Consider the following 11856-nt stretch of genomic DNA (forward strand, 5'->3'; position numbering starts at 1 on the left):
TGAGCCGAGATTGCACCACTCCACTCCAGCCTGGGTGACAGGGCGAGACTCCATCTCAAAAAAAAAAAAAGAGCAAGTCCACATTCAAGTGTTGCACATAGTTGTCGTGACTCTTTTTGTCTCCTTCTGTTGAGAGCAGTCACTCAGTCCTGCCTTGGCGTTTCATTGGCCTTAACACTTATGGTAGCTATAGGGAAATTGTTTTTAAGAATGTTCTTCAATTTGGGTTTGTTTGTATTCCCCCTCATTATTAAATTAAGGTTATGTATCTTTAGCAGGACTATCACAAATTATATATATATATTTATTTTGAGACAGAGTCTCATGCTGTTGCCCAGGCTGGAGTGCAGTGGTGTGATCTCAGCTCACTGCGACCTCTGCCTCCTGAGTTCACGTGATTCTTGTGCCTCAGCCTCTCGAGTAGCTGGGATAGCGGGCCTGCATCACCACACCCATCTAATTTTTTGTATTTTTGGGTTTTTTTGTTTTGTTTTGTTTTGAAACGGAGTCTTGCTCTGTTGCCAGGCTGGAGTGCAGTGGCACGGTCTCAGCTCACTGCAACCTCTGCTTCCCAGGTTCAAGCAATTCTCCTTCCTCAGCCTCCCAAGTAGCTGGGACTACAGGTGTGCGCCACCACATCCAGCTAATGTTTGTATTTTTAGTAGAGGTGGGGTTTCACCATGTTGGCCAGGATGGTCTCAATTTCTTGACCTTGTGATCCGCCCACCTTGGCCTCCGAAAGTGTTGGGATTACAGGCGTGAGCCACCTCGCCCGGCCTAATTTTTTGTATTTTTTAGTAGACACGAGGTTTCGCCGTGTTGGCCGGGCTTGTCTCGAATTGTTGGCCTCAAGTGATCCACCTGCCTCAGCCTCCCATAAATATTTTGTGGAGAGGTACTTTTAGACCCTTTTACCCCATTTCTCAGCAGACTTCAACTTTTTCCCCGTTATTTATGTGAGTTAATGCAAACTTGTGATGATACGGTTTGGCTCTGTATCACCACATGAATCTCACCTCTTGTAATCCGCATGTGTTAAGGGAGGGACCTGATGGGAGGTGATTGGATCTTGGAGGTGGTTTCCCCCATGCTATTCTTGTGATAATGAGTGAGTTCTCATGAGATCTGATGGTTTAAAAGTGTGGGACTCCCTTTACTTGCACTTTCCTACTGCTTTGTAAGCCTTGTTTGTGCCTTGCGTCCTCTTCACCACCTGTCATAATTTTAAGTTTCGTGAGCCCTCCCCAGCCATGCAGAGCTGTGAGTTAGTTAAACCTTTTTTTTAATAAATTACCCAGTCTCAGGTAGTTCTTTATAGCAGTGTAAAAATAGACTGATATATTTGGTTTTCTATTTTAACCAGTGTGTCATACTCTGTTACTATCATTACTGACTTTTATGCTCAGATTGACCCAGATTTGGCCAGTAGGAGCCTTTCAAGCTAATTTTTGTGTCCTTTTTGATGTTTCCATCATTCTTTGAGCATCTCTGCTTTTTGGCCTAGCCAAGATTTTCCAGGCTTATCCTGTGCTTTTCCTACTTCAGCCCTGGATTCAGCCATTTATCCAGGGTGCCCTGGTTTCTTTTAGTGAAGAATGGTATGTAGAAGTTAAGATTTGGGCTGCTCCTAGAGTGTCATCACTTTCAGGTTGTCTTAGTGGACAGAGCTAAGGAACAAATAAATGTATACACTTAATAGACATTTACATCAGAACTTTTTTTTGTTTTTTATTTTTTGTTTTTGTTTTGTTTTGTTTTGTTTTTTTGAGACAAAGTCTCGCTCTGTCACCCAGGCTGGAGTGCAGTGATGCGATCTCGGCTCACTGCAAGCTCCACCTCCCGGGTTTACACCATTCTCCTGTCTCAGCCTCCCGAGTAGCTGGGACTACAGGTGCCTGCCACCATGCCCGGCTAATTTTTTGTACTTTTAGTAGAGATGGGGTTTCATCATGTTAGCCAGATGGTCTCCATCTAATTACCTCGTGATCCGCCCGCCTCAGCCTCCCAAAGTGCTGTGTTTACAGGCATGAGCCCCCATGCCCGGCCCTATGTATTCAATAATAGATACTTAGTATTAAAAATTATGAGTTCATATAGGTGCTTCCAGTTCATCAATACCACAGGACTTAGTCTAGGCTTCTCCTTTTCCATACCTGTGACTCTTCTCTAGAAGTGAGAAACTTGGTTTTCATTGTTCATAATACTTTTGAACAATGTATTGTATAAAACCTAGTATAAAAACCAATACTGTGTCACAGCCTTTTCCTTCCTCTCAGGCTCTGGCATGACACACAAATCTTCTCCACAGGGACACCTTTCTCACCATGTTTCAACTCTAATCCCCTGTGCTAAGCCTCCCTGCTTCCTTCACCGTAGGGACTTCTTTCTCACCCTACTTGGACCCCAGCATCCTACTTTTGACCCCCAACCAGATCCCTACAATGGATACTGTTTTCACACCCTTGGGCTGTGATACTTTGTGCTGAGCGGCTCTCCGATGTGAGATGCTGTCCTGACCCTGCGCACATATTCCAGCTCTGTACGAGGTTCCCTTGGGAGTACCCTGCCTTCCTCACCCTACGTGGTCTTTGATGTCATTCTAAACTGACCCTACATGAGTATGTATTCTTTATCCTACATTGGGATCTCTTCTGCACAGAAACATTGCTAACCCTGCTCAGGCTCAGCACTTGTCAGGGTACCTTGTCATGCACATGTCCTCTTAACTCTCCATGGGTTCCAACACCCTATGCCAGTTCCACATGGTCATGTGGATACCTTCCTATTCTCAGTCAGACTCCAGTACCCTGCTCTGGGCCACCATGTCCTTCCCTCCTCCCGTCTGAATGCCTGTCTCCCTCAGCCCCATCTAACGACTTTGGACTGAATTGTTAGGATGAGACTAAATATGCAGTTCATATGCCTGAGGTCAGTTACTCCAGTCTGGTTTCATATTTCTTGTCTCTTAACTACATTCTAAGCTACCTGTCTTGCAAATAGCAGCAGATATCAAATTGATAAAGGAGTACTCTGCAGCTTTTATATTTTATGTTACAACATGAAAAGTCTTGCTGTAACATTGTTAGTGGAGTGTATTGGCACAACTCTTACGGAGGGTATGTCAGTGTCTCCAGGAGCTCCTCTTCATTTTAGAGATTCTCTAGAATGTATTCAGAGTTAGGATTTATTACAGCAATAGAGTAAAGACACACTGTCAGATCATAAGAGAAAAAGACACTGGAGGAATCTGGAAGAATCCATGTGCCTGTTTTTTTATGCCCACTCACTTTAGGGGTGACACAGAGCACACTCTTCTCCAAGTCATGAAAATGCAGCAGTGCATGTGTGGTGTTCCTGCGCAGGGATATCCATTAGAGACTCAACATCCAGGATTTTCATTGGTGCTGGCCAAGTAAGCACCCTTTACCAAATATGTACCCAAATTCCAGACTCCCAAAAGGAAGGCAGATGTTCAGCATTAACTGTATCGTTTGCACAAACAGTCTAGACATACTGAGCCTTCTCCCTCCCCCACTTACCAATTAGCTTGGAGCATCTCTAAAAGCCAAGTTCCCAGATGCTAGCCAAGAACAAGCCTTGCAAGCGGGCATTTCTAAGGATAGTAGTCTCAGAGTTGCTATGTTAACTCTTTTCTGCACAGAGGCTTATTGGCTATATTGCTTGAAAGAACTAAATGCTTATACTTTTTACACATAGGTATTTACCTGCAAAATAAGATGTGTGCAGAATTACTTATTGTAGTTTGTAATAGTAAAATACTGGAAATAACCTAATTGTCCTTCTTTTAAAATAAAGTTTTGCTACATTCATACAGTGGAGTGCCGGGTAGCTGTTAACAAAAAATTTTAAAGGGGAAACTAATTTATTGATATGGAAATAATTAGGATATATTGTCAAGTGGAAAACCTAAGGTGAAGAGCAAGATGGGTTAAAAAAAGGAGAGGGAAGCCTGGTGCCGTGGCTCATGCCTGTAATCCTAGCACTTTGGGAGGCTGAGGTGGCTGGATGACCTGACGTCAGGAGTTTGAGGCCACTTGGCCAACACAGTGAAACCCCATCTTTACTAAAATTACAAAAATTAGCCAGGTGTGGTGGCACACCCCGTTGTCCCAGCACTCAGGAGGTTGAGGCAGGAGAATCACTTGAACCCAGGAGGCGGAGATTGCAATGAGTCGAGATTACATCACTGTACTCCAGCCTCGGCAACACAAGCAAAACCCCATCTCAAAATAAAAAAAAAATAAAAAAAAAAAAGAGAGGGAAAACAGTTTATATTTGTTTTTAACTTGCATATGAATTTTAAAAATCTCTGGAAGTATAAAGGTGAAACTTAACAACAGTGGCTATGGGAAGGTGACAGGGATGAGAAGGAGTCTTTTTATTGTGTACCCCTTCTGTGTGCAGTTCATTTTCATTATTCATTGGTTCCATATTTGTGAATTTGCCTACTTGCTAAAATTTATAACCCCCAAATCAGTACTTGGTCATTCGTAGACATGTTCAGAGCAGCAAAAAATTTGAGTCATCTGACATGTGTCACATTGGTTCACAAATTGAGTCACATTTCCAGGTGAGGTGGAACAGAGCTCTGCCTTCTTCTGATACTGTAAACAAGTGTCCTTTTCATGGTCTGTTTGGTTCCACAGCTTTTGGTTGGTGGTGGTGCTGCTTAAAATGGTTCCTAGGCCTATTGCTGAAGTGCTTTGTAGTGTTCCTGAGTAGAAGAAAGCTGTGATGTGTCTTACAGAGAAAACAGATTGTTAGGCCGGACGCGGTGGCTCACGCCCATAATCCTAGTCTTTTGGGAGGCCGAGGCAGGCAGATCACGAGGTCAGGAGTTCGAGACCAGCCTGGCCAACATAGTGAAACCCTGTCTCTACTAAAAATACAAAAAAATCAGCTGGGCATGGTGACATGTGCCTATAATCCCAGCTACTTGGGAGGCTGAGGCAGAAGAATTGCCTGAACCTGGGAGGTGGAAGTTTCAGTGAGCCGAGATTGTGCCACTGCATTCCAACCTGGGTGACAGAACGAGACTCTTATCTCAAAAAAAAAGAGAAAATAGATGTTAGATAAGCTTTGTTCAAGTGTGAGTTATAGTGCTATTGGTCTTGAGTTTCATATTAATGAATGAACAATATTAAATGCACCCAAAACCAAGTTATGTATTGATTAGTTGATGAAAATGTGACCAGGGGCTCACAGGAACCCAACTCTATTTCCCTTAGGAAAAACGGTTTAGTATTTACTAATTCAGTGTTGCTAGTGACTGTATAGAACATAACTACTGCAAATAATGAGCATCAACTTGTTTTAACTTTGGATCATGTGCTGTATTACTGTTAAAAATGTGAAGACATAATTATGTAGGAGAAATATTATTGTGGAGGATTTTTTTTTTTTTTGGTTTTTTTTTTTGAGATGGAGTTTCACTCTGTCTCCCAGGCTGGAGTGCAATGGCTCCATCTTGGCTCACTGAAACCTCTACTTCCCGGGTTCAACTGATTCTCCTGTCTCAGCCTTCTGCATAGCTGGGGCTTCAGGCGCCCTCCACCATGCCTAGCTAATTTTTGTATTTTTTAGTAGAGATGGGGTTTCACCATATTGGTCCGGCTGGTCTTGAACTCCTGACCTCAGGTGATCCACCCACCTTGGCCTCCCAAAGTGTTGGGATTACAGGCGTGAGCCACCACGCCTGGCATGTGAAGGATATTACTAAGGAAAAATGCACAGAATTATATGGAATACTTTTCTTTTTAGTATGCATATAGTCACTTGTGATTTTTTTTTTTTACAAGTAAAAAGAATTCATACCAAAATAAGTGATTCTCTTTGGGTAATAGCATAATTGGCATTTCTTTCCATTTTCCAAGTTGTCTTCGTTGCACATATATTACTTTTCTTTTTTTTTTTTTTTTGAGACCGAGTCTTGCTCCGTCGCCCGGGCTGGAGTGCAGTGGCCGGATCTCAGCTCACTGCAAGCTCCGCCTCCCAGGTTTACGCCATTCTCCTGCCTCAGCCTCCCATGTAGCTGGGACTACAGGCGCCCGCCACCTCGCCCAGCTAGTTTTTTGTATTTTTTAGTAGAGACGGGGTTTCACTGTGTTAGCCAGGCTGGTCTCGATCTTCTGACCTCATGATCCGCCCATCTCAGCCTCCCAAAGTGCTGGGATTACAGGCTTGAGCCACCGCGCCCAGCCTTACTTTTCAATTAGAAACGAAATCTAGTAAATATATTAAACAGATCAGATAAATGTCATGTGAGTTCTGTATATAGAAGATACTGTTACAGAAGTCATTCAGTAATTTGAAAATTGCTTCCAGGAAAGATGTAAAATTTAAGCAAAGGCAGGCTTAGGAACAAGGAATATTGGCATTAGGTTCTGCCTTGAGAAAGGAAGAATTGAATAATTGTTGTTATTCCTGTCTAAAAAACAGTGGTAGCTATTACATCTATCTTTTGGGTGTGACAGAGGACTAAGAAATTCTGTCTAGTTCTTTGAAGGTAATGATATTTGCTGTACTTTTAGTTTTACTTTATTTATTTATTTTTACTGCTCCTTGCGGAGCAGGGCTACTCTATAAGCAGTGTGCCCAGTACACTTTTAAAAAATGTTAATAGGTAATTATGCATATGACATAAACTTAGAACATATTTTTAAAAAACTGATTTTACCAAATCACCTTTCAGAGCTGTGGAGCTAATTTACATTTCCATTATGTGTTTGAGACTGCCTGATTCTTCCATATCCCTAAAAACAGTGTATTATTGAGTTTTATCAGTCTCTCAATATAGTAGATTTTGGAATTTGCCCTTTTTGATATATTTGAGCATCTTTTTGTAATGGTTATTGTTTCTGTGTTTCTCTTCTCCATATTCTTACATTTCAATGCTGGTGTTTTTTCCTGGAATTTTAAACCTTAGGCTGTTTATGATGATTAGAGATTCAACATCATACAGTTCATTGGAGGTTAGTTACTTTTTTGGAGTACTTCTCCTATCTTTTTTTCCCCTTTTTTGAACTATTAAAATGTATATAGAAAAGTGCACAAATCGTAATCTTACAACTTGAAGAATTTTCATAAAGTGAATATACTTATTTGATCAGCAGCTAGTTCAAGAAATAGAGTATTAGCAGTAATCTATCTTCCCCTTCATCCCCTTGTTACTAACCACATCCCCAAAGCTGATCACCATCCCAACTACCCTACCATGGAGAAGTTTTGACTGTTTTGATCTTTTCATAAACGGAATCATATAGTATGCACTCTTGTGTCTGGCTTCTTTCATTCCACATCTGTGGCATTGAGTATAGCAATAGTTTATTCCTTCTCATTACTAGATGACATTCTGTTGTATGAATACTTTACGGTTTCTTTATCCATTCTGGTGTTGATGTACACGTGGGTTTGCAAAAGTATAGAGCTATTGAAAATAATATTGCTGTGAACATTGCTTATACACAGCTTTTGGAGAACTAGTGTATATATTTTTCTTGGACATATATCCTATGATCCGGCAGTTTATTCTAGATGTACAGGTATTATTTTTTTTCTCCCAATTTTCGTTTATAAAAGTAAGGTGACTTGGGAAGGATACCTAACATCCTTAGTGTGCTGTTACATGTGCCTTACTTGGAGAATTCATGAATGGGAAGAATTTTCTCAAAGCCTTGAACTCTCAGCTTCAAGTAGTAGCTGCAGTTTATTGAGTTTGAACTATGTGCTTAGTGCTTTATTTTATGTACTCTTCATAAGAAACCATTTATTCCCATTTCATAGTTAAGGAAAGTGAGGCTTAGAGGCATAAATTGTCCAAGGCTATCTGGCCAATAAGTAGCATAATAGAGATTCAGATCCTGTTATCTTTGATTTCATAAACTTAAACTACCGTATCACCCTGCTTCTTTAAATTAAGTGTAGACATTTTAGGGGTTCCAGGATGAGGCTAAAAAGGGAAAGAATAACATAAACTACTCTCCTGCTCTTTTCAGCTCTCCATCATGCCTAAGTTATGTTATTTTCAGCAACCTTTCTTCCTTCTAAAAATCATCTCATCTCACATGCCTCGGATTTTTAAACCCTGTATGAACTTTGTCTAGAAAACAAACTACCACATTAATACACATATCACTGTTTTATTTGAAAGCAATGTGTTTTTCCCTCTTACAGAAAAAACGCAGTGAAATTCCTTGTTATTGGGAAAATCAGCCAACGGGATGTCAAAAATTAAACTGTGCTTTCCATCACAATAGAGGACGATATGTTGATGGCCTTTTCCTACCTCCGAGCAAAAGTGAGATCAGTTTTTAATTTTAAAAGAATACTATCAAATGAACAGCTATTATGCGCACTGTACAACAACAGTACTTTTCAGACGTTGGCTCCTTTCAGTCTTGTGAAACAGCAGAATTATTTCCACTTTACAGAGTGAACTGAATCTTATAAGGTTAAATGATTTATCCATGGCCATAGAACCATTATATCTTGGCATGCCATTTAAGTTATTATACTTACTTCATTTTTCATATTCTTATCAGACCCATAAACATTTTCAAAATAAATTTGATTTTCTAGGCCAAAGGTTGGCAAAACTGGTCCTCTGCCTTTTTTGTAAAATAAATTTTATTGGAATGCAGCCTTGCCCATTCATTTACATATTTTCTATTACTAGTTTTGTGCTAGTGCTGTAGAATTGAGTAGTTGAGACAGAAACCATATGGCCTACAAAGCCTAAAAACTGGCTCTTTGCAAAAAATATTTGCCAACCCTACTTTAAAGCTAGTAGTTATTCCCAAAATCCATTTTAAAGTAATTTAAAAGTGGAATTGGCCATTTAAAAGCCACATTTGCTACGTGATTAAAATTTGATGGCTACATCTTTTTACCTCAATTTAAGGGAAAAAGTAGACTTACTCCTTTCTGGTTTGGTTCAAATAAGTGTCATATGCTTGGTCTTAAAAGCTACTTTGCTGAGCAAAAAGCCTAGAATTGCACTATTAAAATTAAAGGTCTGGAATTTGTGAACAGGTACTATGCTTCTTCTAGTCTTCTGTTTATTCTGAGTGCCCACTTTGTGTTTATGTACAGTGGAGAGTTAATGAGCTAAAAGCGCATTTTTTCCCTCCCTAGGACTTTAGAACTTAAATGAGGAAATTTAGTGAAAAGACGTAACTGCTCATAAGATAAATATGCCATACTTTTCATAGGGGGCCAGGAATTTTTGGTAAATTGGGGTTGTATCTTCTGTTTTTAATTTATGACTGATTTTGTGCATTTAGCTGTGTTGCCCACTGTGCCTGAGTCACCAGAAGAGGAAGTGAAGGCTAGCCAACTTTCAGTTCAGCAGAACAAATTGTCTGTCCAGTCCAATCCTTCCCCTCAGCTGCGGAGCGTTATGAAAGTAGAAAGTTCCGAAAATGTTCCTAGTCCCACACATCCACCAGTTGTAATTAATGCTGCAGATGATGATGAAGATGATGATGGTAAGTTCTGTGTGGCTCCTTCTTTAAGGCAAATAAATAGGGTCACATAGTAAATTGGGCAGAATCAGGATTAAAGCTATAGGCTTATTTTTAATTGTGAATTTGCCTTAAATGTTGGCATACAGATCAGTTTTCTGAGGAAGGTGATGAAACCAAAACACCTACCCTGCAACCAACTCCTGAAGTTCACAATGGATTACGAGTGACTTCTGTCCGGAAACCTGCAGTCAATATAAAGCAAGGTAAGAAGAGGCTATATTGGTGCCAAATCTTACACCACTGTTGAAACTAACTTTGAAATTTAGTTCACAATAATTGGCTTCCCTCTTCCTTTTCCAATGCTACACACATACATACCTATACTTAGTTTCTGTTGATCGTTTATTCAAAAAATAAATGCCTGCTATGTACAGATAAAATACAAAGATGAAAAGGCTCTAGTTCCTCATAAAATCTCTATTTGTATTTTCAGGTGAATGTTTGAATTTTGGAATAAAAACTCTTGAGGAAATTAAGTCAAAGAAAATGAAGGAAAAATCTAAGAAGCAAGGTGGTAAGTCATCACAAGTTTTGGCATGGATAGTTTTATGTTGCTAGGAAAGAATACTAAGGATGCTTCTAGAAGCAACAGCCAAAATGAGAAAATAGATTTTCATTTCCATGGCCTGTTTGAAGTAAAACACAAACTTATTTCAATTGTGGTTGCTTTTAATTCACTGCAGCTGTGTTTCGGTCCCTAATGATTCTGAGCTGGGTACAATAAAGAATCTGAAAGAACCTGTATATCTTGAAAAATATAGCTCTAAAGAATATCATATAAGACCTATATTAATTCTGTAAGTTCTTATAGTGGTTAAAAAGAAGTCATATTAAGAGAGGAAATGGGCGTGGTGGCTCACACCAGTAATCCCAGTACTTTGAGAGGCTGCGGAGGGCGAATCATGAGGTCGGGAGATCCAGACCATCCTGACCAACATGGTGAAACCCTGTCTCTACTGAAATACAAAAAATTAACCAGGTGTGGTGGCATGTGCCTGTAGTCCCAGCTACTCGGGAGGCTGAGGCAGGAGAATCACCTGAACCCGTGAAGCGGAGGTTGCAGTGAGCCGAGATCGCACCACTGCATTCTAGCCTGGCGACAGAGCAAGACTGTCTCAGAAAAAAAGAAAAAAGGAAAAACTTCATTTTCTAGTAGAAGAGTTATTCCTGAAGAGCTGCTAGGATTTTCTTCTGGAGCTTTCATCAGCCTGACTGATCTGTATTTCCAACCCCCAATTTTTTTTATTTTTTTTTTGAGACAGAGTTTTACTTTTGTTGCCCAGGCTGGAGTGCAGTGGCGCAGTCTTTGCTCACCACAACCTCCACCTCCCGATTCAAGCTCTTCTCCTGCCTCAGCCTCCTGAGTAGCTGGGATTACAGGCATGCACCACCACGCCTGGGTAATTTTGTATTTTTGGTAAAGACGGGGTTTCTCCATGTTGGATAGGCTGATCTCAAACTCCCAACCTCAGGTAATCCACTGCCCCAAGCTTCCAACCCTAAAATTTATAGTTTCAAGTGTAGTATATATAGAGAGAAATGGTTCTAAGAACCTTGTTTTAAGGCTTGCTTTATAGGAACCTTGGAGTTGTGTTTTCAGATGATTAAATTTAAATAGAATAGGTTGGATTGATACACCTGATGGCTAGTATACCTCTGAGGTTAATTTTAGAATAATATTAGCCTTATTGGTAAATAAAAGTAGTTTGGGTGCCTAAGTCACTCAAAATAATTTTATATTTTGTTTTCACATCTTCCCCAAGGCTCCCCTCACCACTACCCTGTTTGACTGTAGGCAAACAGATACAGAAAGGCTGATTGGCTTATAGTCATAATATCAGTCTGTATTGGACTTAACTAGTTACAAAAACAAATCTTTTGACTTGCAGTAGCATTATTTTCCATAAATTATTTGCTGTTCTTTGACTTGCCTTATTCAGAGGGTTCTTCAGGAGTTTCCAGTCTTTTACTCCACCCTGAGCCCATTCCAGGTCCTGAAAAAGAAAATGTCAGGACTGTGGTGAGGACAGTAACTCTCTCCACCAAACAAGGTAAGGTATAGTAGGTCTTAGAGTTGTTAAGCCTCTACTTTTATATAATTGGGAATGCAAAATCCTTGAGTATCTTTTACCTTTGATGAATTTTCAGGAATTTGTTAGTATATTGATGAGATATAAAGATGAAAAGTTGGTACATTCAACTCTAATATTTAAAAGGTTACGGCTGGGCGCAGTGGCTCACGCCTGTAATCCCAGCACTTTGGGAGGCCGAGGCGGGCGGATCACAAGGTCAGGAGATCGAGACCATCCTG

At 40.2% G+C, this 11856-nt stretch overlaps 1 protein-coding gene across 6 annotated transcripts in view; it reads left to right on the plus strand.

Annotated features, from left to right (window-relative positions):
- The window catches only part of ZC3H11A (zinc finger CCCH-type containing 11A), a 64573-nt gene that overhangs the window by 30884 nt on the left and 21833 nt on the right, over window positions 1–11856 (plus strand). For all 6 annotated transcript variants that reach the window (XM_011931815.1, XM_011931817.1, XM_011931816.1 and 3 more), the window contains 5 exons: window positions 8194–8317; window positions 9303–9506; window positions 9632–9748; window positions 9979–10059; window positions 11486–11596. In XM_011931815.1, coding sequence (XP_011787205.1) covers window positions 8194–8317; window positions 9303–9506; window positions 9632–9748; window positions 9979–10059; window positions 11486–11596 — 637 coding nt within the window. The remainder of the gene's footprint in view (window positions 1–8193; window positions 8318–9302; window positions 9507–9631; window positions 9749–9978; window positions 10060–11485; window positions 11597–11856) is intronic.

Source organism: Colobus angolensis, unplaced genomic scaffold (assembly GCF_000951035.1).
Source record: "Colobus angolensis palliatus isolate OR3802 unplaced genomic scaffold, Cang.pa_1.0 Scaffold91, whole genome shotgun sequence".
NCBI classification, from domain to species: domain Eukaryota; kingdom Metazoa; phylum Chordata; class Mammalia; order Primates; family Cercopithecidae; genus Colobus; species Colobus angolensis.